This window comes from Lipotes vexillifer, unplaced genomic scaffold (genome assembly GCF_000442215.2).
Source record: "Lipotes vexillifer unplaced genomic scaffold, Lipotes_vexillifer_v1.1 scaffold63, whole genome shotgun sequence".
Classification (NCBI taxonomy): domain Eukaryota; kingdom Metazoa; phylum Chordata; class Mammalia; order Artiodactyla; family Lipotidae; genus Lipotes; species Lipotes vexillifer.
Window position 1 is genome coordinate 1,142,599 of NW_006784492.1, and position 24,644 is coordinate 1,167,242.

Sequence of the window (24,644 nt, forward strand, 5' to 3'; positions counted from 1 at the left end):
TTGCCGCACTGTGAGAACCAAGGGAACTTGATCCTTCCGGGCCGGGGGCCCAGAACACAGGGCTGGGCCCCTCCCTCTCAGCCCTGATGGGCGCCCCTCACCCTCACAACCCCACCTGTGACCCTGGGAGCTGGGCCTGGGCAAGTTCACAGCTCCCGCCATCCCTGGGCAGCCCCTGCGGTGTCCCTGAGCAGCGAGCTTTGTCCCTCCTGTTCTGTCTCATTCCCTGTTGCTGGGTGGTCTCTGCAGTGAGGATGACACAGCACAGATGCAGGGAAGCCTTTATCACACGGCCTGGCCGGGCACACACTGCACACACTCAGCGGACTCGCCGCTGCCAGCCAGGCGCCTCTCCAAGGGCTCTGCCCGACTGCCAGGAGGTCGGTGGTCTCAGGACCCTCCTGCCTGCGGGGAGAGGCCATGGCACGGGGAAGGGAGGGGTCTTGCCGGGGACCGGGGGGCTGGGAGTAAGTGGGGAGCCAGGGCTGAGTGGTGGGGCGGCTGGGGCGTGGCGATGCCTGGGCGTTCCAGGCGGTTAGCCCCGGGTCTCCGTGCCCACTGATGTGTCAGCTCTGGGTCAAGAGAAGCTGCACAGCGGCCGGTGGGCTGTCCCAGACGCCCCTGCTGGCACAGGACCGTGTGCTTGTAAACTTTAATTCCCATACAGTAGAGAAACATACAGTACAAGCAACATGGGGGACCGGGCTGCACAGTGAAGCTCACGGGGCCACCTGGAAACAGGCTCCCGGCAGAGAGGGGGGCACCTCGCCTGCTCCTGGGCGATGCCCTAAGTCCCGCTGCACGGAACAGCCAGGGGAGGTGCAGCCGGCTCAGCCCTCCCCTCCCCTCCCCCTGCAGGTCCCAGATTCCTCTGCCCTTGGCCCTCCACCCCAGGGGCGCCTCCCGGAGGACGGGCGGCCTTCCAGGGGGTCAGACACGCTCTGCTCCCTGCCAGCTTCTCTTGCGCCTGGGAAGGCGGACCTCATGGCCAAGCCCTGGGGCTTGGCTGGACGGCCAGGGGACATCCCGCGGTGCCAGCTCCGGGCCAGACCCGCCACACCTGACTCCTCAAGGGGAGCAGACTGGCCGGGCAGACAGCCCTGGTCATTCAACGTGGTGGGCGCTGTGCTACTGGGTGTGGGAGGCCAGGGAGGCGCACCTGGCAGAGGAGAAGGCTGGGGGGCTGAGACCTGAACAGGTGAGAGTCAGCGAGCGGAGCGGAGGGGCAGCGGGCATTCCAGAGAGAGGTACCCTAACAACAGGTGCAAAGGCAGGAAGGCGGGAGAGAGGATGGGACTTCCTCCGGGAAAACAGAAGACTTTTCTAGATCTGGGAACTTGGAAGGGCCCTCAGGAGCATCTGGGGGACGTCGGGCTGCCCCCAGGGCCACCGTGATGCTGGAGCCAATCCTCCCAGAAGGCTGAAATGCGGACCCCTGGCCAAGCCTGGCCTGTGGCTCTGGCCCTGGACGGCCGGGATGAGGCCTCTGGCTCTGCTGAGGACCGACCTCGGTCCTTTGTCCTGACCCCAAGGGAGGCAGCGGTTCCGGGCGGAGCCCGTCTGCTGGCCCCTGTCCCAGCTGCAGGCTCCGTTGGCATGGAGGGAGGGGGCCCCACCCTCACAGGACGACCTCGGGCACAATGCTGAAAAGCAGGTCGTCGTTCCCCCGCCGCACCTGCAGCAGCAGGGGGGACTCGGTCAGGACGGCTTCCTGCAGCTCGCTCGAGTCGGCCAGAGGGCGCCCATTGACCTTGACGATGATGTCGCCATCTTGGATGCCCCCTCTGCCAACAGGAGAGACACACGGTCACAGCACCGCCCCGAGAGGCCCGGGCCCGGGTCTGGGCACAGTGGGCTTTAACAGCAGCACATTAGGAAAATTCATTTCAGCAGGGAAGGACAGGGCCCTGACCGCAAGGCTGTCGCACCAGACGGAAAGCACTATCCTGCAACGGACTAGCGCTTTCTCGGTCGACTTCTATGCATCAGAAGGGCTGGGGTCACGTTCTGGCTGCAGCCTCCCTAGCTGGGCTGCCTTGGGCCAGGTGCTCTGCCCCTTCGAGCCTTGGTTTCCACATCTACAGCCCTATGTGGGAACATGCTTTGTAAATTACGAGGTCCAGGGGGTTGATTCTAAGGTAACACTTTCCCATCAGAGACAGAACGAGCTGGGCTGGCCCCCACTTTCTGCACCTGACTCGCTGAGTCCCCCTCCACCCAGAGGGCGGGCAGGGTATCACCGTAGTTAGATGCATGGGTGATAGCGCCCAGATCCACACGTGTGGGCCGTGTGACCTCGGAGGAGTGACTTTGCCAAGCCTTAGCCTTCCCATCTGAGCAATGGGGCGAGAGCAGCAGCCTGCGTGTCCCAGGCTGCAGTGAGGATTAACTGAGATGATGCATGTGGAACGCACAGCTCACATGCAGCCTTGGTCAGCGGCAGCCACCATCGCCACCGAGCTCCCCTGTCTGGCTCTTGGGGTGCCCTGCGTGTGGCCGCTCTCGGTGACTGCTGTCTGCTGAATCACTGGGGTGCAGCAACTCGGAATAAAGAGCTTGAGTTGCGGTGGTTATTCTTTGGCTTTCATGATTCGTGGATCGGTATTGCAACAATTTTTACTGCAGATCGGCTGCGGGCTGAGCATGTGTGCTGTGTTCACGGCGGAAGGACACAAGGGGTCCGCGTCTTCCAGCCCAGCACACAAAACAGAAAGGAGGGGTCCTGTTGGGTTGGAGGGGCCACGGGGACTGGGGGGCCCACTTGCCCGCCTCCACTCTGCACTCTGCCCTCACCCCTTCCAGCAGCCCAAGATCTCAGCGTGGACCATCTCCAGCTCCCGGGGTTACAGTTAAAAGCAGGATCTGATGCAGCCCGCCCACTGCACAGACGGAGCCCTGAGGCAGAGGAGGGGCAGGCGCTTGCTCAGGGCTGGTCTAGGGCACAGGATCAGCCGTGCAAGTGCGTCAGACCCCACCCACCGCACTGCCTGCCTCAGCTCACAGTGCTGCAACATTTGACCTTTCTCTAGTAGTTGGTGGTTTCCAAGAAAACGAGGCTTTATCTCATTTGATCTTGACAGTGTCTCATGGGACAGGAAGAGTAGGCTGAATCATGCCCATTTTGTAGATGAGAACACTGGCCCCGAAAGCCCCAGGCTGGCCCACTGGGCTGGCGAGTGCCAGGCTGACGCAGAGTTCTCAGCTCGGGGTGACCTCTGCTACTCTGTCTCCCCAGACCCAAGGAAAGGACATTCTGGGCCAAGGAAGGGCACGGCCTTCACCTCTCCAGCCTGCCTCTGGCTCAGAGGACTGGCCAGAGTCCCACCTGCCACTCCACATTGCGTCATGCTGCCAGGAAGCTAAAGGTCACGCACATCAGTGAAGCCCAGCCCAGGCCCTGCACCCACCTGCCCAGTCTCCCTGCTTCCTCTGGTGAAGCCTACCTCTGAGAAGGTGAATTTGGGACAACCTCTTGCACGTAAATTCCACTGCTGACCGCCGGGAAGTCTGGGTTGCTGGCCTTTAGTTCCTCCACCAAACTGAAAAGGCAGTTCCACGGTTAAGACACTTCTGAGCCTCTAAACTGACTCCTCCTTCTCTCCACCACCCAGGCCAGACCAGGCGTCTCCTCTGGGCTCCCACATTGCCCTGTCCTGCCACTGACCACTCTGGGTTGTCACTGATTCTTGCCTGTGTCCCCTACTCAACGTGGGCTCCTCAAGAGAAAGCTTGGTGAAGGTGGATGGTTAGAAGTGTAAAGAGGGGAGGGTGATGGACAGACAGATGGGAGGATGGGGGGAGGAGGGATGAGGACGGAAGGGAAGGTAAAGGAGGATGAACAGACAATGGGCGAATGATGCCGTGGAGAGACAGACGACTGGACGGATGGTGTGACGGATGAGTGGATGGATGATAGGGAGACAGAAAGAACACCTTTAGAAGACAAATTGGCATATTGGTCTTGATTCCGAATTGCTTTCAGACTTATTCCCTAGGTGAACAGTTGCTGAAACAGAAAGAAGGTCATTTGAGGGACTGAGTGGGTGGGAGGGTGAGTCAGGTGAGCTTATCTCTTCCCAGAGCTCCCCAGTGCAGAGACCTCTTCCTCCAAACCTTGGACCTGACGTTGCCTTTTCCTCCCTTCAGCTTCCTTTCCTTCCTTTCTCTCCCTCCTTTTCCCCACCCCCTTCTCTATTTCACTCACTTAGTATTTCCAGGCACCCACTCTTCTATAGACCGGGTCCTGGGAGGGGTGGGGGGAGCAGACAGATGAGCAGGACCCAGTCCCTGCTCCCAAGGAGCTCATGGTCAGGGTTGAGGATGGGAGATTCTGACACCACGGGACCAAGGCGATGCTGGCGAGGGAAGCACAGCTTTGCAAGAGAAGGGGAGGCACCTCCTCCCACTCGAGTAGCCTGGGGAGGTAGAATAGTGTCCCCTCCACCCCCCAAATTGATGCCCACCTAGGGCCTCAGAACGTGACCTTGTTTGGAAATAGGGTCTTTGCAGACGTGGCTGGTTAAGAATCTCTAGACGAGATCAGCCTGACTTAGGGTGGGCCCTTAATCCAATGGCTGATGTTTTAATAAGAGAAATAAGAGGGAGACTGGACACAGACACACAGGAAGAGGACGCCATGCGATGAGAATGGCAGAGCTTGCAGTGATGCAACCACAATCCAAGAAACACCTGGAACCACCAGAAGCTGGGAGGTACAAGGGAGGACCCTCCCCTGGAGCGTCTGGGGGGAGTGCAGCCCCGCTGACACCTTGATTTTGGACTGTGGGCTTCCAGAACTGTGAGAGAATGACTTTCTATTGTTTTAAGCCACCGAGTTTGTGGTAATTTGTTATGGAAGCCACAGGAAGCTAATCTGGGAGGCTTCCTGGAGGAGGGGCACCTGAATGGAGTCCTACGGAAGCCAAAGGAACCTATCAGGCAAAGGGGGAAAGGCATTCCAGGCAGAGGGACCGGCCTGAGCGAGGGCTCAGAAGCCTGAGTGTGTCTGGCCTGCTGGAGCACCTGCGGGTGGCCAGGGTCTGGAAGGAAGCTCGAGGTGAGGGATGAGAACGGAGGGGTGGCAGGGGGCAGCGTCCTTCAGCACTCACCTTGGTGTGATGGTCCGCATCCGTATGCCAATGAAGCGTTTCTTCCAGTCTAGAAACCGAGCATGTCGGGACTTGGTTAGAGCCTCCGTGGAAGCCTCTGTCCCCGCCAAGGAGCCAGGCAGGGGCAGAAGTCCCCCAGCCCCTACACCAGTAGTAGAAGGCAGCAGGAGCCACCTTGCTTGGACCAGCCCAGCCCCCTTGTGGTCAGGCACCTAGAGTTACCTCTCTCCACTTGGCTGTTCTTGAGGAGCTGGGAGACGTCCTGGCTCTAATCTTGTGGCTTCGTGCCCACCCTCACCCTCTCAGGCACCATCCAACCACCTCAGCTCTGAAATCTGCTCTCCTGCTAAGCCCCACATCCAAACCCCAGCGGACAGTGGGGCTCTTCTCTCCAGCCTCCATCCCACAGGGTCCCCAAACTCACCTTACTCTGGTCTGAACTAGTCACCTTCCCCAGCCTTCTCCATAAATAATATATTAACTGATAATACCCAGTGAGCTCTAACCATGCGGCAGGCCCTCTGGTTGCAGCACTATACACATAATAGGCTAAGATGGTACCTCTATGCCCCCAGCTGCCCCAGCCTGTGACTTAGACCCAGAAATAGAATTTACATATTTTAAACCATAAACAAGTTTCAGTACAGTTTTAAAATGTCATATAAAAATATGCTCTCTGGCCACAATGTAATTAAACTAGAAATCACTAATAGAAAGGTATCTACAAGATTCCCAATAACTTAGAAACCAAATATATATTTCTAAATAACCCATCTTTGTTTTTTTTTTGTTTTTGTTTTTTTCTGTACGCGGGCCTCTCACCGTTGTGGCCTCTCCCGTCGCGGAGCACAGGCTCCGGACGCGCAGGCTCAGCGGCCATGGCTCACGGGCCCAGCCGCTCCGCGGCATGTGGGATATTCCCGGACCGGGGAACGAATCCGTGTCCCCTGCATCGGCAGGCGGACTCTCAACCACTGTGCCACCAGGAAAGCCCCTTTGGCACTATTTTTAAAAATTAATTCAAAGCACATAATAGTCCTAAGTCTAAAACCTCACAAAGTAAAACTTTTGGAAGAAAATGTAAGAGAAAACCTTCCTGGACCTTTGGTTAGCAAAGATTTCTTTGATATAACACTAGACTCACAATCCATTTACAAAAATTGGTAAATTAGACTTCATCAAAATTTACAAAACTTCTGCTCTTAAGAGCATGAAAAGACAAGCCACCAGGAGAAAATATTTGCAATTCATTTATCTGACAAAGGGATCCTACCCAGAATGTATAAAGAATTCTCAAAACTTAAGAACACGAACAACTCCAATTCTAAAAATGGGCAAATTATGTAAACAGACATTTCACCAAGGAAGACTGATGGATGTTCCAGATGGTGGAACCCTGGAACATGGGAGATGTTGGGAGATGTGGGAGATGAGGTCAGAGCACATGGGAGCCCTGACCCCATAGATCTGCTGGGCTTTGGGTTTTGGGTTTTACTCCCAGTGAGGTGGAGCCTGGGGAGGGTTTGCACAGGTACACACCACGGTCTGCCTTAAATTTTGCAAGAAGCTCCTCTGGTAGCGAGAAGAGTCTGTGGGGGGCAAGGGCATGGACAGAGGAGCAGAGAGGAGGTGACTGTCCCTGGTGGCTGGCTTGGGGGGAGGAGCTGGAGATGGCAAGAGGGTAGTAGGGGACGGACAGATCCCCAAGGTAGGGCCAGTGGGGCTGGCTGATGGATTGGATGCAGGTGGAAAATCTGGAAGGATGGAGCTGCCGTAACTGAGAAGGGGAATGGTGATGGGGACACACAGATTGTGTGTGGGGGGGGGATGACAAGCAGTTGTGCATCCGAGTCTAGGGTTTGGGGAGAGGGTCAGGCTGGAGATGTAAATTTGGGGGAGTCACTCTCTAGACGGCACTTAAATCCACAGGACTGGATGAGGTCCTCAGAGGAAAGGGGTGGGGCCCGGGCACTGAGGCCTCAGCCCTCCAACCTGCTCCTGGTATGAGTACTGGCCACTGGTCAGCTTCGCTCACAGCCCCAAGGTCATGCTTACCGAAAAGGAAGAAACCCGCGGCTTCGAGAAGCGTAGCCCAGGGTCACCTGAGGCCAGTGGCTGTCCTGTTAGATCTCCTGGGGCAGGAGACTCCTCACCCTCCACCGACCGCAGAGCAGCGGGCCACGCCCACTCGTGGACTCTCCAGAAACAATCATAACTGCAACCCTTCGTCTTCCCGTCCTTACTGGAAAATCACCTAAGTGATGCATGTCCGATGCTGCAAACAAGGCTTGGAGGGAGGCTGGGTGCCCTGTTTCTTTCTAAACATGTCACGGAACCACGCTGATCCAAAGTGAGGCAAGTATATCAAAGATGGTAACAAAACAACAGTGCGGGCGGGGAGGGGAAGTGATTGCCTGAAGGGGGCGGATGCTCTCTGGGGAAGGAGAAATGCACCCAAGGGTACATTTTCACATGGTCAACTGTACGTCACACGAACCGACTCTCACTTCAACAAACAAACAGACACGAGAGCGATGCTCACACCTGGGCTTCTCGGCATTAAGACTAATCTCTGGTTTGCCCCAGGGCCCCCAGCCCAGGAAATGCCCCTCACTCAACCCACCGTCCAGCGGGTCCTATTGGCTCCAAGTTCAAAATAGACCCCGAACCCAACCAGCCCTCACCCCACAGCTGCCACCCCCGAGCCTGGCCATCAGAAAGGCTGCTGTGGGCCCCTAATTGGTCTCCGGCATCGACTCTTGTCTCCCCAAAATGGACTCTGTAGATTAATGTTGTATCCTGCAACTTAGCTGAGTTTTCTGACGGGTTCTATTGGTTTTTGGGTGTCGCCCTTCAGCATTTTCTATATAGAGTATCATGTCATCTACAGAGTGACAGTTTTCCTTTTTCCTCTGCCATTAGATTCCTCCTTTCTTTTTTTTTTTTTTTTTTTTTTTTTTTTTTTTTTTTTTTTTTTGGTTTTTTCATTTAATTATTATGGCTAGGACTTCCTAGACCACGTTGAACGACAGTGGCGAGTGTGGTCAGGGTTAGACTTATGTGTAAAGCATAACTGGCTCTCTTCCCTTTCCTCCCTCTCCAACTCTCTGAGGCTTCCGGGAAGGACAGGACTAGACCAGGGTCACACATGACTCAGGGAGTCGAGCTGAACCATTGCTTTTCTGCCCCTCAGTCCTGGGCGTAAGTTTGCATACTATCTGCATACCTTCTGGGCGGACACCTAGGATGGCCCAGCCCACTAACTCAATCACCCGCTGTGGGTACACGTTAGTCCTAAGGCTGGCTGAACCCCCAGACACTCCTGGGGCCACTCTTACCTTGAAAGTCCCCCAGAGGCCTCTGCCCCCCAACCCCTAGATGGAAACGAGAAGTGCACCTTAACTAACATCCCCTCACTATAATAAAAAGATGGTCAGTCTTAAAGAAATTTAGATTAACTGGGTTTGGATGATTTGGTATTTTTATTAAAAAAAAAAAAACCTAAAAGTGAACATCAGTCAATTTCAGAAGGCTTTAAAATTATAAATTCAGTCAGTCAGCTAAAACTTGTTGGGCTCTTTCATTAGTCCACATGTCCTCAGGGAGGTGACATCTCTGGGGACAGGGGATGAGTGTTCCCTGGGGCCTGGGGTGAGGTCAGTGCTGATGGGGACAGTCCCCGTACAACAAAGGGTGGGGACAGTCCCTGTACAACAACAGAGGAAGAGAGAAAAAAGAAAAGGATGTTATCACCCCATTTCCAACAAATCAGTCACCTCACAGCTCAATCTGTGCCAAGTACAGCCCCACTGATTTCCAGGAAGGTGGCCAAAGTCAAAGGCACCCCTGGAGCAGAGGAAAATTAAACTGGAAAACTTGGTTATTAGAGAAAAAACCAAGTGTGGTACAAAGGTGCAGCCCTGGATCAAGTTCAGAGCTTCCTAGCAGCCAAGGAGAAAAGGGCCCAAGAGGTGAGATGATCCCCTGGCCAACAGAAGCCTTCAGCTTCTTTAAGGAAGACCGGCTGTGCCCTGGCTTCAGGCTGTCTTCACATAAGGGACACGGATGAACACGGGGTCCTCAACTGCGGTTCTTCATGGGACCAGTCCTCTTAGCCCTGGTCTGGGCTGTACTGGAGTCTGTATACTTGGCTGGTGGGGGCGTGCAGGATGGGGCAAGCATGAAGAAATCCCCCTGCCCTCAGTGGACTCCTGGCGAAGGGGCTGGGAGGAGACAGGGGGCAACGTGAAGGTGTGAGCAGTAGGGCTGAGTCGGGTCTGGGCGCTGTGGCCACGAGGGGTCACGGGAGACCAACTGGGCGGAAAGAGAAGTTGCTCAGGTGAAGAGAATGGTGGGAAGATGGAGGCCGCCAGGAAAGGTCCTGAGATCAGAAACGCGGCCCTCCTCTGGAGAGTGGCCGTGACCACCGACTCTGGGAAAGCAGCTGGCCTGTCCTTACTAGGGACAGGGGACAGTCACCTGGCCTTGTCAAGCATCTCCCAGATGGATGCTCGTGGCCATCTGGGAGCAGGCAGGGTGGGCTGGACATGCCTGTGTGGATGGGGGTAGGAGATGGAGGATGAGGAGAGGGTAATGTCCAAGGATCAGGACCTCGGGCTCTGCTCCCCCGGAGTAGAGGCTACGCTGCCCAGCAGTCTGCATGGCCAGAGGGCTGAAAGAGGGAGGACTCGTGGACGGGCAGGTGGATGGGTGGAAGGAAGGAAGGGTGAATAGGCGGATGGATGAACAGAAGGGAGGAGGGATGGAAGGAAAGAAAGAAGGAAAAGGAAGGAAGAAAGGAAGGATAGATGGATGAATGGATGTATGAGTGGGTGAAGGGATGGGTGTGTTGGCGGGTGAAGGGCTGGGTGTGTTGGTGGGTGAAGGGATGGGTGGGTGGATGGGTGGGTGGGTGGGTGAGTGGATGGAAGGAAGGAAGCACTGGGTTCTGACAACTATGGAGCAGCCCAGAGAAGCGAAGCCCAGGGGCCAGACCCCTGGAGGTGGGAGGTGAGGTTGATGATCCCCAGCCAGAGGGGCCAGTCTGGAGGGGTAGGGGTGAACGTGGCCATGAAGTGGAAGACCTGGAAGAGGCTGAGGTGTCCCCGGGCGAGGGTCTCGGGACATCAGGACGGGGTCAGGAGTGAGCGTGGGCACGCAGCACCGCAGGACCTCCTGGCCCGGCTGGAGGCTGTGGGCTCAGCCCTGGGACGGCCTCCCCGCCTCCACGTGGGAGCTCCGTACCTTTACCGTGCTTGCCCTGGAACTCCGTGAGGAACTGCGCGATGCGGTCTGAGGGGATGGCGAAGGAGATGCCGGCCGCAACCTTGAGCGTGTTGATGCCAATGACCTCGCCATCCTGGGCAGGTGATCAGAGCGGGTGGTCACTTGGGGAGCCCAAGCGACCTCTGCCCTCAGCGGCAGAGCAGCGTGTCCGCGGCTCGGCTCCCAGAGGGGACCCTGGCCATCAGCACCCTCCCTGAGAAGCTCTGGAAAGGTGCTCTGGGGTTCACACCTGGGTCAGGGACCCCCCACCTCTCCCGCCATTTGCCTCCAAAGCTGACCCCGCCCCCATCGCTGGAGAGTGTCGGCCGGGGAAGCTTGCAGTCTGCCCCTGCAAAGCAGAGCCCACTGACCGAGGACACCCCCAGGCAGCATTCCGAGGGGCTTGGGCCAAGAGGGATGTGATGAGGACTGTGGGACCCCCCCCCAGCCCCGCCTTCTAGAAGCAGGGTGGGGCAAGTGGGCCCAGGGCCACCCCCAACATCCCCCCTCCTTTCTGTCCCTTTGGAGCTGGGCTCCCACCCTGCCCTGCCCTGCCCGCCACAAGGCTGGTGCAGCTTGGCCGGATCTGCAGCCTGAGGCCTCTCTCCTGGACCTAGCCCCTCCCTCAGCCCGGCAGGCACCCCTGCCCTGGCTCTCCCGTTCACCTCAGGGGTGACACCTGCACACGACACCCAGGCCAGGGCCTGGCCTGGTCACCAGGGGTCCCCGCTGGGGCCTGACGCAGAGCTTTGGACAAAGGCATATTTCACCTGCCTGGTCCCCCAAGTGCCCATCCCCACCTGTTCCCTGGGAGCCGTGAGGTGGGAGAACCAGGCCAGGAGAGGATCCAGGGACGGAGAGTCTCTCATCGGCCCTGTATGCCCATCCCCCTCCGCCTGGACCACAGGGCGTGGCCCCCTGACCTCCGGCCTAAGGTCCTCCCACACGAGCTTTCTTGAACACCAGCGCTGTGGCCTCAGCACTGCTGGAAGAGCCTAGGGCTTGTCAGGGCGTGGGGAGACGCACCCTCCGCGTCAGGACGTGGTGCACCAGCCTCCTTGCACTGTTTCCCACCTGTTGCTCCAGCAGTGACACCTGCCAGTACGCCTCCACCCCGTGCCCGTGCTCTGCCCTCTCCCTGGAATATCTTTCTCCTGCACGTCCCCATCCACCCAAACCCTCCATCTCCACAGCCCAGATGAGATGCTCCTGCCTCTAGGAAGCCCTCCCTGATCCCATGTCAGCTGCCAGGTCCCCCGGCCCGGTGTCCCTCTGAAGCCCTCCCTGCTCCTCACAATGTGCTTGGGTGTGTCCCTGCCTGACCCCCTCCTTGGATGGGACCCCCTCCCGAGTACTGCCTGGATGGCAAGGCTAAGGCGTTCCCCTGAGATCTGGCACTAGGGGAACAGGCATCTGTGTCTTAGAGAGGGCTGGACCTCAGCTGGCCTGGTCTATCCTTACACGGGCCAGACGCAGGGACCAAACCCAGGGAGCCTGGGTGCCGAGGTGCGTGGCACGCCCATCTCGTCTCCTGTCAACAGGGGGACCCAGAGGGGGTGACTCGTCCCCAGCCTGTGTCCCCTGCCCCAGGTCTACCACAGGCACACAGCTCTGGCCTGGGCTGCTGTTCTGGGGGCATCCCTCACTCCTCTGACAGCACCAGCTCCCCTGGGGGCACGGGGCAGCACACGCTCGGGGTCATATCCTCCTCCTGGGCCTCCAGGCTGTTGGCTGTGTTCTGGGTCCCACGCCTGCCTCGAGGCTGTGCCCCACCCACCATGTGAGCAGAGTCCCCGAAAACTCAAGGCCCCTGCTCTAGGGGACACTTACCAGGTTCACCAGCGGTCCCCCGGAGTTCCCGTACTGCAGGGGGAAGAAATTCGACATTAGCTGTGCCCTGAGCCCCCCAACCCCGAAGGTTCCTGAAGCTTTTTCTTCAAACTACCGTGTTCCAGCCAGCACAGAAACATGTAATTAAATGTCAACCCCGGACAACGTCGAAAGGCCTCATCACTCTCCCATTTCATAGATAAGAAAACTGAGGCCCACAGAGGCCAGGTGCACGGCCGTCTGATCATCAGGGTCTGACCTGCCCAGTGCTGTCTGCAGAGACCTCAGGGGTTCCCTCCAGCCTCACATCCACAGTGGGGGCAGCAGCAGGCGGATGCGGGATGGGGCACCATTTCTCATCCCACCAGCCTCGAGGAGTCTCTCAAAGACTAACGCTTCCAGAAGAGGGTCTGAACCACGGCAAAGCCAGAGAGGCAGGCGCCGGGCGTCAAAGTGCTTTGTGAATGCAAAAGGTGCCATCCAACGTAATAGTGATAGTAATAATCAATGTTGACCGGGGTGTGTATTTGGGCAAAGATATTCCAGGGGCCTTGGCTATGTCTCTACATCCCTGAAGGGCTGTCTCAGGTCAGGGCAGCAGCCTCTGACTCCCAGGGCCAGCCTGGCACCCATGGGTAGAAGTCACAGGGAGTCAGAGCTCCACTTAATCTACAGAAAGAACTTTCTAGCCAGTGGATGCATCCAGTGATGGAGAGGGCTCTGGGGACAGAGCCCCGCGGCTACGGTGGACGCTCACGTTGATGATGGCGTCCGTCTGGATGTAGTCCATGTCTGAGTCCCGGAGGCCCAGCTCCCGGCCGTCCCGCTGGGCTGTGCTGACGATGCCCGTGGTCACGGTGTTCTGTAGGGCGAATGGGCTACCAATGGCCACCACAAACTCGCCGGGCCGCAGGTCTGCCGAGCGGCCCAGCAACAGCGCCGGGAGCTTTTTCTAGGGGGAGGTGGGGAAGACACGGGGAGGGGGGCTCAGCTGTCGGCCTCTGGTGGGACCAGAGCCAGATCACGTCCAGGCCCCCGGCAGGGTGGTCCCTGGAGCAGCTGGACAGAGCTGTCAGGGCTGCAGACCAAGCCAAGTCTGGCTGCCCCGTGGTGGCCACGAGACCCAGGGCTGGCGTTCACAGAGCAGAGGCTCAGCCCCCCAGTGACCACAGGTCTCCCTAGGGCAGGCCTCAGGGGTCCGTCATAGGGAGACTGCAGAGAGGGTCGAGCCGGGCACGGCCTCCGAGGTCACTGAGCCCAGTGGTTCAACGGTCCCAGATCCCTCTGAAAATCCGACAAAAGCCATGGGCAGCAGCACCCGGCAAATGCACACACTGATGTGTGGAACGGGGTCTGCAGGAGCCCTGGAGCCCAGTGGGGACCCGCAACACTGGTTTTGCAATCCAATGCAGCTCAACCTGATCTCCCAATACAGACACACAGGGAAGCTGAGGCCAGACAGATAAAGCGACTTAACCGCGCTCTGCATCCCCGTCCCGCCCCTGCACACCGAGGACACCCGCACTCTCCCCTCCGGTTTTCTCCTGGAGCCAGCGGGGCCTGTCTGTCTGTCTGTCTGACTCCACAGCTGGACTGGGAGCTCTGAGAGGGGCCCTGCTTTATTCGTCTCCATGTTCTGGAAGCTGCAGGGGGCAAGCTCGGAGGAGGAGGTGCCCGTGAACTTGCGGGGTTTCCTGGCTTTGGTGGTGCGCCCCTCACGCCAGACATCGTCCCGGGGGGAGGGGCGGCACATGGGGCCCCTCAGCATCACTTCTGCAGCTTCCTGTGGGTCTGTTCTTGTTTCCAGATAAAAGTTTTCTCTACAAGGTGCCGGAGTTTCCCCGCCAATGGCGTGTCAGTGACAAAGGCGACTACAGGAAGCAAACTTCCAGGTGAACTAAATAACATGAAATCCATGTGCCGATTGTGGAGAGGAGTAAAGCTTCTAAACTACACAATGGAAAAAGGAAGCAAAGCCCCGGAGATGGCTGCGCTCAGATCACAGGGGCCTCAGCTAACTCTGGAAGTCGGGGGGCAGGACCCCGCACTGTGGACCCTCAGCACTGTGGGTTCCATCTGGCCTCTGCTCTCTGCTCCCATGTCAGGAGTTTCCCCTTTTTATGCAGTGCCACCACGTCAAGTAAGAATTTTTCCCTGTTTTTCATAGCAGCTCTCGATAAAGGTGGAAAGGTAAACGCCTGTAAACGGAGTGAGGGGACCTCCGGGCGGGTTAAGGAGACACCAAGCGGCTGTGCCCACCTGGGAGACATGGGGTCTCGACGCCACCTTCTGTGCTGCTGGACGGCAAAGCCTCAGTAAGTGGCACAAAGGGTCCCAGGTGGAGGGACCGGGCGCTGCAATCGGGGTGAGGACCCAGAGGGACAACGCGGGTCAGCAGCTTTCCCCAAAGCCTGGTTTGATGCCACGTGCAGGGCTCAGAGGCTAAGAGGCAGACCTGCTGTCATGAGAACCGCTGCAGGCGCTGGGCATCTCTGGGCACCAGGGCACCTGGGTCTTACTGACTCTGCTGGCATCTTTGGCCCCAGATGGCCGCCAGGGTGTGCCCCTTTCCCCCCTGGGATTCCAGTGCCTGGAAGGGGAGAGACCCAGAGACAGTCAGACCTGGGGTCTAATCCAGCTCTGCCTCTCCCCACAGGGGTCCTTGGGCAGGGGTTGCAAACTGTGGCCCTTGGGCAAATCCAGCCCAATCCAGCAGCCTCTTCTGTAAATAATCTTTTCTTGGACCACAGCCCAGCCATCTGGCCTGTGGCTATTTTCCCAGTCCAGTGCAGAGCAGTTGCTACAGAGACCACAGGGCCCACGAAGACTAAATCATTTCCTACCTGGCGCTTCACAGAAAAAGTGTGCCAGCCTCTGTCCTTGAGTACATCCCTCCTCCCCCAGCCCCAGTTTTCTTGTCTTTAAAATGGACGTGGTGTTCCCAGACTCAATGACTACTGGGAAAGGGCTCCAAAGTGGGCAAGGGTCTCCGTTAGGATAGCGGCGTGGAGCCACTAAACCTCCTCTTCCGTGATCGGGCAAGAGGACACCTCCTTGCAAAAGACCGATCACCTCAAGTGCTGGCAGCTTTATTCAGAAAGAGCAGAAGCCAGGTTCAGACTCAGCCAAGCTGGACTCGCCAGCCCAGATGGGCCCGCCCCTCAGGGACCTCACGGCATAGGCAGGGCACAGGTCACCGTCGGTGAGCCCGCAGTGGCCCACAGAGTCGTGACCACAGCGCTGGACGACAAGAGACTCGCTGGAGGGAGTCTAGGACTTGGCCGAGTGGGCCCAACCTGCCCTTGGTTAGACTGACCTCGGGCAATCACCTGATTCCCCAGGCCTCAGTTTCCCCTCTGAAAGAGCCGGACACTGGCACCCCTCCCGCCAAGGGCTATGGTGGGGGTTGGGGGGTGTGCACAGGCTGGCCTCCCAGAAATGGCCAGTGGGAGTCACGGAGGAGCACTGTGGCCCCGGGGTGGGTCTGCCTGCTCAGCTGGGGTGCCGATGTGGAAGTGGGGGGATGGAGGGGACAAGTATCCCAAGTGCTCCCCACTGGCCTCTGTCACCCCCACGGGGACAGAGGCATCCCCAGGAATGGGCCCGGGAGGGACAATGGAAGCGTCCTGGGCCTCGAGATCCTCCGTGTGGGAGTGGCCATGGGCAGCACAGAGCCTGCTCTGCCCTGCACGGGCGGCTCAGGGGAAGTGCAGGGCGATGTCCGGACGCCTGGGTTCTAGTCTGACTAGACCCCAAGACTGGGGACACATCGCCGGTCCCCGGGGGTCTCAGTTCCTCTGAGCGTCTGACGGGAGGGCTGGGCCAGCGCGTCTCAGAGCCCCGGGGTCCAGGAAGGGCCCCCCCTCCCCCGCCGCCCACTCACCTTGGGATGGATCTTGATGGTGGCGATGTCCGACTTCTTGTCGATGTCTTTGATGGTGGCCTCGTAGGTGTCACCATTCTGCAGCTGCACCTTGAGCTGCTGCCGGCCCGAGACGGTGTTGGTGCTGGACACCACATGTGCGTTGGTGACGATCAAGCCAGCCTCCGACATGATGAAGCCTGAGCCGCTGGACAGGGGCACGTTGCGGCCGAACAGAGGGTGTCTGCGGGGAGGCGAGCGGCGGGCGTTCAGGACTGGGGTGGGGGTCGGCCGCAGCAGTGGGCCGGGGGGAAAGGAGCAGAGCCAGTGCCTGGGCTTGGCGTCCACCAGGCCCAGGGTCGAATCCCAGCTGTGCCACCTCCTGGCTGTGGCCTCGGCCAGGTCATTAAGTCTAGACCCATTTCACAGCCACAAAGAGGGGCCCATGATCTGTGACTCGCCATCTGCGAGGATGAGTCAGGAGGCCCGTGAATGTCAGACCCGTGACGATACAGCAGGCATTTCCTGCCCTGGAGCCAGACAGACCAGGATTCTAACCTCAAGTCCAGCCCCCACATACATCTGCCTGACTGTGTGCAGGAGGCCGACCTCTCTGAGCCTCAGTCTCCCCATCTAGGAAATGGGCTAACAACACCAGCTCCACTGAGCCGGGGGCCTGCAGGCAGTTGGTCAACAAGCAGGGCTGCTCCTGGCATACGGAAGATGCAGGATGTGCACCGGGCCTCCGTGGACTGTCACACAGCAGGTCCCCAGGTAATGTCAGTGTCCCAGATCTCTGGCTGCACAGAGAGACGGTCTAAACACTGAGGGGAGCGTGCTCCCACCTCCCTCTGGCGCCTCCCCACTGCTGCCTACCCTGAAGCCCCAGATGGCGTGAGAAGCAGAGCTGGCGAGGCTCCGTTCCGTGACTTCCACACCACGTGCCTACAGAGGGAGCCCTGGACGTGGCAGGGCAGGGACACCAGCCTTAGCATCTGCCTCCGTAAAATGGGATGGAACAGGTGATGCAGCTGGCATGGGGCCCGTGTCAGTATTCTCTGGTGGGGGATAGCACCCCGCCACGGCTGGAGCCCTCTGAGTAGCAACCTCAGCTCCCAGGATGCCCGACACAGCTTGGGACCTACCCCGGGAGGGGGGGGTCGGTCGCCTCTGGGGCCCCAATGCAGGGCCTGGATGGAGCAGATCATCGGTGCCTGAGGCTGCTTGGCAGAGACAACGCGAGGGAAGGAGCAGGGATGGCAGGGAAGTCTCCGGGGAGTGGGTCTCTAGGAGGTGCAGAAACACCACCTCAGCGTCAGCGGGACCAGGGACAGCTAATGTCACCAAGAGCTCCCTCTGAGCCAGGGACCAAGTCATTTTGCGCTCACAGCCGCCCTACAAGGTAGGCAGGCCTCCAGTTCGCAGGTGGGGAAACGGGACCAGTGACATGAACCAGCTGCCCGGGTCAGGCAGGAAAAGGGCACAGCAGAGGTCTGAACCAGGCAGCCTGGTCCCTTGGCCCCTCTGCAGGGTAACCAGAGCAACTGTCCACTCATGCCAGCAACCAGCTTCTGCCCCCGCCTAGTTCCATGTGGGTCCCTGAGTGGCAGCCGCACCCGAGCCCCGCGGGGCTGCCACGTGTAGGATTTGTCGAGTGTCTGCAGAAGGGCCCCAGGCAGCCCAGGGCCTCCTCTCCGGCTCCAGGGTCACAGCCAGAGGTGCCTGTGCTGGAGGATCATTTTCTGGTGTCTGGGATCTCGCCCGCCTTGGCCTCACCACGCAGACATCAGCCTCCAAGGCTGATGTGGAAATGGCATCACCGCCTGCCCTGCTGGTTTGGGGGTCTGATGCCTGGGGCTTTCTGGAAAGACGCTGCCCCCTCCAAGCCACCTGCAAGGCCAGGGACGTGCCACTCACATGTCCAGTTGTCATTTCCTTAATGACACGTCTCAGGGTCTGGGGCCCGTGGAAAGGACAGTGAGGGGTCAGCGTATCGCAGGCGGATGGGCTCAGCTCTGAGGTTCAAGAGACTTGGGGCAGCTCTGCAGCTCCGAGCCTGGGGCAGTTCGCCGGGCCTCTGTTTCCACATCCAGAAAATGGGAATGCGGGAGCCCACCTTACGGATTCATGGGAAGGTGCATAGGCTGTCAGTCAGTGCTAAGGGACAGGTTGCCTGGTCTCTGCCTCTCCTTTAGGAGGCGGGCACACAGCAGGGCTGTTTGGAGCAGCATAGGAACTGTAGGAAAGGCAGCCCGCGCGGCGATGGGCACACAGCAGGCGTCTGAGGACATTGCTGAGCTCACAGCATTAGTCTCCCCTGCCCCGCCCCGCATGGAGCATTCAGTGGTGAGCACGGTCCCTGCCCTCCAGAGATGGGGGGCAGTCCCGCCCAGTGACAAGGGCTCCCACTACTCAAGCTCCACGGCCGGTGAGCAGGGGGCCCTGTGCTGGGGCCAGGAGTCAGGGCATGAGCAATTCTGCCCACTCCTGGGAACCCCCAGGGCCACCTGGTCCTCTGTGCCTCAGGTGGGCATAATGACACTGGCCGGCCTCCACCACTTGGGGAGAGTGCTGTGAATCAAGCAAGGCCCTGGGGTCGTGGTCGAGGCCTCAGTGACCGTCCCCTCGGGCAGCGTGGCACACGGGGTCCTGGCTGCCTCCGATCCCAACAGGATGGAGTGGGGTTCTGACCCTGTGTGTCTCATCTGGGCTGCCACTGGCCAAAAGGTTAGGAAACTCGATGGAAGAAACACTTTAAATTTGACAAAAGTCATGCTCTTTGTCATGCTCTTCTCTTTGGGGGGCTATAAGTCAATTTAGGGCTAGAGCCCAGGATTCCACAGGAGCCAGCGGTTTGCAGTGTCCCTGTGACACCTGAGCAACCCCCGACCTCGCACCTGCTCGTTCCACAGCCCGGTCACCTGAGAGGTGCTTCCTGTCTCCTCAGGTGAGGAGGTCAGGGTCAGGGAGGGGGCACCCCCGCCGGGGCAACAGCAGCCCGGCAGTCTGAGCGAGGCCCGCCGGACCCCACACCCACTCTGGTGCCTACTGCCCCCCAAGGCTAGAATTGAGTCTGCTTTGGGCCCAGCGGATGCGGGGGAGACCTTGGAGGGGCGAGGGGGGCCGCACGTACCTCAGGAAGAGTTCTATGTGGACCACGGCCGGCGCCGTCTTTTCCACCACGTCAGCAATGAAGTTGAATTTATACCGCGGGCTGGTCAGCTGGTGGAGACCTGCACTGGCAGGAAGAACCAGGTGCTTTAGCGAGGCCCAGACATCTGGGAATGGGGGTTCACTTGCCCCAAGGATGGTTAATGCTGAGCTACCCCACATCGCCAGGCCGGCCAGGAGGCTCAGAGAGGTCAGAACACTTGCCCTGGGCCACACAGCACTGACGTGACACTCAGGCTGGATCTGGGCTAGTCCCCCTGGGCCGTTGCCCTTTCTCTCAGATACAGCAACGTCCGGGCGTGAGGAAATCGACCCTTCCCTTTGCCAGCTCTGGCCTGTCCCTCCAGGCCTTGGGCTACTGCAGTGGCTGGACAAGGTTACAGCAGAAGCCCCTGGGTGGTCCCTTCTGAACTGCCCGCTCCTGGCCATGGTGTGGCCCCCATCTGGGCCAGGTCAGCTGCCGCAGTCTGAGTCGCCAGGGCCGCCCCCCACACACCCTGACCCTGATCTGTGTCTAACTTAGCCAGGCCCCAGGCTGGCTTGCCAGGCAGCTCACGACCTTCCCTGGAACATTCGCCGGCTCAGATTTCCGCTGCAGTCAGCAGTGGAGCTGCTGCTCGCCAGGACCACAGGCCTGAGACGTGTGGGTGGCACAAGGCCCACACCCCTTTGGTCTCCCTGTTCGGGCACGTGCTGGGGTCTCCCAGGTCCCCGCCAGAGACCGGCGCTGTCTGGAACCCACGCTGCCCAGCCCTGCTTGTAAGGGCTCCCAGGGCCTGAAATGAGTACTGGGCTGAGCACCACTGAGCTCCAGCTGTGTGGCTTTAGGCAAATCACTTACCCTCTCTGGGCCTCGACACCTCACCTGAAATGTGAGACCAAAGGTGCCTCTCCACCCCCATCCCCCAGGGAGCTGTGGGAATAGGCTGTGACTTGCCAAGTGTAATGCTCCCTGCCTCGGTAGGGGTGGGAGGGGAAGGGGGGAGCCCGCCACCCACCCTGCTCCCTGATGTTGGCGAACAAAGAGGGCTCAGCCCGTAAGGTCTAGCTTCGCAGCTGATGTCTCTTGATGGTCTCTGGGAAGTGACCGAACATCAGGATCTAGAGAAAATCTGGTTTTCCTGGTTCTCCAAAGGGACGGGAGGGAGCAGGCTGGGTGCAGCACAGGCGCAGGGTGCAAGGCCACAGTCGGTGCCTCATAAACATCGTGGACAGATGCGGTCCCCATCCACAGCCCGACTCATCTCCCCAGCTGTGCAGGGGGGCAGCCCGGGCAGGGGTCATCAGCTCCATCCTAAAGGTGGGGAAACTTGAGGCTCAGCTCGAGAACCAGGCTCTTGACAGGGGCTGCAGGGCTCCCTTCCTTAGGGCCCTCCCCTCCCCCCCGTGGCCCCCCCAAGGCCCTGACTGTGAATTAAGCCTGAGCTGGGACTCGGGGCCCAGAGGAGAGCTTGCCTTGGGCTCCTCTGTCCGGGGAGGTGAGCAGGGCCCACCCCACGGATCCTGTGATGTCTGCCTCTCAACCAGCCTGTGGGCGCCGGTCACGGCGGGCCCAGCCCCCTGCGGTCAGCCTGAATCAAAGGCCGCCTATCCGGGGTGGCTGGAGACTGGCTGGGAGACGTGGCCCACTGCCGGCCACCTCGTGGCTCCCTGATGATCAAACTGCAGCCACCAGGGACCACCGTGCTCAGAGCCCTCCTCCCAGAGGCAAAGCCCAGTGGAGGGATGGCGTCTAAGATTCAGAGGTTGTGTCTGTGGGCAAGGCCCATGCCGGGCCACGGCTCTGCCTCCCCCAGCACACGTGGGTGCCAGGCATGTTTATTTCCACGTGGATAGCCAACAGTCCCTGAAACTCTGGAGGAGGAGCTACCCATCAGCTAGCCCGCGGGGCCCGAGCCTAGCTCTGCCTGCCAATCCCAAGGGCACTGGGAACCTGCATTCATACTCTATCTAAAAGGCACAGGGAAGTGAAGCCAGCCACCAACCTTGTTGCCCCTTCCAGGTTCTGCTCTCTGACAAGGAAGCTCCCCTGCCAGTCAATCCCCACATCACCAAGGTCCCGGAGGACCCCAGGCAGTGGGGAGGACTCAGCACCAGGCCTGGATTTACTCCGGCCAAGGCTCGTGCCCACCATGCCATGCTGGAACAGGCAAGCCCAGGTGGGTGAGGCCAGGTGTCACCCCTCCCTGCTCTGTAAGCCGTGGGGGCCACTTACCCCCAGTCTCTGCTCCATCATCCACCATTCCCACGTGGCCCGCTCCCCAGTTTTCCCTACCACGATGTGCTGGCCTGTCCTGGGTGCAGCTCAAGTCTCGCCTCCTCCAGGCAGTCTGCCTTCTTCCAGCCCTCCTTGGGGCTCCCAGCATAATGTCTCACCCACCACACTCGCTCTCATAGGGATGCTGAGTGCCTTCCGTGTGTGTGCTCAGTGCTGGGGACAGGACAGTGACCAGCCAGGCACAGCACTGTGTCACCAGTGACAGGACAAGGGGAGGCCCAGGGTGAGATGGGGGAGTCCAGTGGCACCCCTAATCCAGGCCTGGAAAAGCACACTGGGAGAGGAACTGAGATGCAAAGACACAGCATCACGCACGAGGGCAGCTATGGGTGGATTCGGCCAACTCCAAGCTGGGCCCAGTGTGAATAAGACAGGAGGGGTGAAAACATCTGATCAGGAGAGGCTGCGTTGCCACGTGACTCCATCCCAGTTCTCAGTGACTCCAAAGCTTTAGGCGCGTCTGTCCAGCCCCTGGCTGACCCAGTGGAGGTCCCGCAGGCTGAGCGCCCCGAGCTGCCCAAGCAGCCGAGGAGCTGACCTGGCCACCCGCAGATCTGGACGGCACGGCGGCCTCCCACCAGATGCTTTTCTTTCCAATGTGGCCTCTCCAGAGATCACTTAAAATAAGCGACACTCAATTTCATGTGACGATTTAAAAACGAAAACCCTCTGTAAAATATTCACAGGCCAAAGGCTGGCGGGAAACACATCAGACTATTTCACGGTGGATATTCGGGGGCAGAGGTAAAGTTATGAGTGATTTTGTTTTCTTTTGTGGATTTTGCAAATGTTCTCCCGTAAGCAAGTTAGATATAGAAAGAAACAGAGGGAGAGAGGAAAGCCTGGACGGGCTGTGAGCTGGGCTGGGGTGTGAGACAGCGAGAGGCCGGGCTGTGTTTCCCACCATCCCCGGCAGGGCCCTGGTGACTGGCGGGCTGTGGAAGCTCCAAGGAGAAGCCGGGCTGGGCTCACCTCCCACCCGGGCGCCAGCTCCTCTGGGACACACACATGTCCGGATCCCCCGACAGCCCAGCTGTAACCAGCATATGTGAACCCCCAAGGCAGCCCTTGAGAGGGGGTACGGGAGGGAGGGCCTAACCCTAACCCTAACCCAAGGACGAGGATGCTCTGCTTGACCCCATCCGGCCCAGCGCACAGTAGGTCTGCAAACACCACCACAAAGAACATTGTTCAGCCTGTTAACCAGGTTTTGCGGGGAGCAGCCTCACAAGAGCAGCGCCAGTGTGTCCCAGGAAACAGGCCAGAGACAAAGATGGTTTAGGGTGGAGACAGGCCTGGAGCTAGCCCCAGGTCCCATGGACTTCAGAGCCCGCGCCTCCGGGGTCAGCCGGTGGGTGACACAGGCCCTGCCAGGCCCTGTCCCTTTAAGCTGGTGAGGTGGGTGGTGGGGAGGAGGTGGGAGGTGGGCAGGGCCTGCTCCCTGGTCCTCTTCCCCACACACAGATGAATCATCCCATGAATCAGTGGGAAGGGAAGACGTGGTTCCCACTGCCTCTTTCCACATGAAAACCTTGGGCCCCACGGCTGGGAGGCAGACGCTGCTTATTTGGGGGTTTTGACAGCCCCCATCCCCGCCCTCACGCTGTCCTGGAGCCAAAGTTCTGAAGTCAACAGTCAGTCTTGACCAGATTCAGCTGTTAGCATTTTTGTTTGTTTGTTTTCAAAAATAAGCTGCAATCCACAGGCTTTGGAAGTTCTAGTCGGGAAGAACTTGACACACAGCAAAGCAAACAAGGCCAGGTGTCCAGCGCTGGCGCCCTCCCGCAGGAGGAAGGGGCACAGCCAGGGCGGAAGGGGACCCAGAGAAGGACTGGCAGGGGAGCAGGCGGGGCCCGGGGCCCCACCTCCCACATTTCTGCATGTCAGGGCTTCCGGCACAGCGGCAGACCCTGAAAAGAGGACCTATGATGTGCCAGCTCTGGACAGTCACAACTGCCATGGCATGGATGGGGCAATCGAGGCCCAGGGTGGGACAGTGACTGGCCCAGACACCCCACAGGGCCACTGACACTGCTGCACGGGTTGTGTACTGCACAACTCCAGGACCATTCTTAACAAACATCACAGCGTGACCACCTCCCTTGGAATTGTGCAGGGCGCAACCTGCACAACCGTATGCATTACCCGTCCAGCACACAATGGGCAGAGCCAGGACTGAGACCCAGTTCTTTCCTCTAACTCTGAGGTCACTGCCCCTTCTTCTATTGCCTCCTGCAATCAGAAGACACCGCCCCCCCCCCATCACCCAGTAGTTAGGTAAGAGCTGGGAATGGAGGGGCCATCCGCAGGTGCCCACAAGGTCCCAGGCTGCGCCCATCTATCCATAACGCTGACTACAGCCTGCAGGCCAGATGGCAACCTCTCAGCAGGGCTCACGGACCTGGGTGTCCAGGTCCCATTTACATCTGCAGCCTAGCTACTGCCGCACGCCCCCGACCCGGTACCCTTGGCTCTGGTTCCCCAAGCATGCGTGCTCTGAAGTGCCCCCCCAAACCTTTGTAATCAGTCCCTCCCTCACCACCGCCAGGCCCAGGCCAACACACCTCCCCCTGGGGAGCCTGCCCCCGACTCAGTGGGCTCAGGGACCGAGCTCACTCGTCTGGGGCCCAAGGCACCTGGTGACCCCTCTCAGACCTGTCCTTCGAGACTGTCCCCGTGGGCTGGGCGCCCCTGACCCACAGTGGTGAGCGGAGAGCAGCAGGGGAGCAGGGGAATTGCCTCTCCCCCACAGCCTCTCGCCCTCACCCCAGGCCCCACCCACCACCCACAGGGGCAGGCTTCAAAGCCCCAAGAGCCGCCTTCCGGATCTGATTAGTTCCCAGGACGGCTCCCTGCCTGTGTTTTTCTTTTTCTTGAAAGCATGCCTGTCCCCGAGGGAACTGTCTCCCCCCAGCCAAAGACAGCGGTTACAGCTCCCGGGGGGCGATGCTGCTGTCCGCGACCTCCAGGCTCCCGTCTCTGAAACCCAGGGCTGAGGGCTGCAGCCGGAACTCCCTCTCCGTGAGCCACGCCAGCCGGGGTTCTGGGCATTTATGATAGCGGGGAGTTCTCACAGCAGTTCTGCAGGGCAGGAATCTTCACAGATGAGGAAAAAGGCTTCGAGAGGTCA

General features: G+C 59.3%; 1 protein-coding gene across 1 annotated transcript in view; it reads right to left on the minus strand.

The window, feature by feature from the left end:
* Nucleotides 1-1,618: 1,618 nt before the first annotated feature.
* Nucleotides 1,619-24,644, minus strand: part of HTRA3 (HtrA serine peptidase 3) — a 28,618-nt gene continuing 5,592 nt past the window's right edge. The window contains exons 2-9 of the mRNA XM_007456865.1: nucleotides 19,199-19,298; nucleotides 16,087-16,309; nucleotides 12,961-13,155; nucleotides 12,204-12,236; nucleotides 10,353-10,467; nucleotides 5,109-5,157; nucleotides 3,444-3,539; nucleotides 1,619-1,784 (exon numbers count right to left, since the gene is read on the minus strand). Of these exons, the coding sequence (XP_007456927.1) occupies nucleotides 1,619-1,784; nucleotides 3,444-3,539; nucleotides 5,109-5,157; nucleotides 10,353-10,467; nucleotides 12,204-12,236; nucleotides 12,961-13,155; nucleotides 16,087-16,309; nucleotides 19,199-19,298 (977 nt within the window). The remainder of the gene's footprint in view (nucleotides 1,785-3,443; nucleotides 3,540-5,108; nucleotides 5,158-10,352; nucleotides 10,468-12,203; nucleotides 12,237-12,960; nucleotides 13,156-16,086; nucleotides 16,310-19,198; nucleotides 19,299-24,644) is intronic.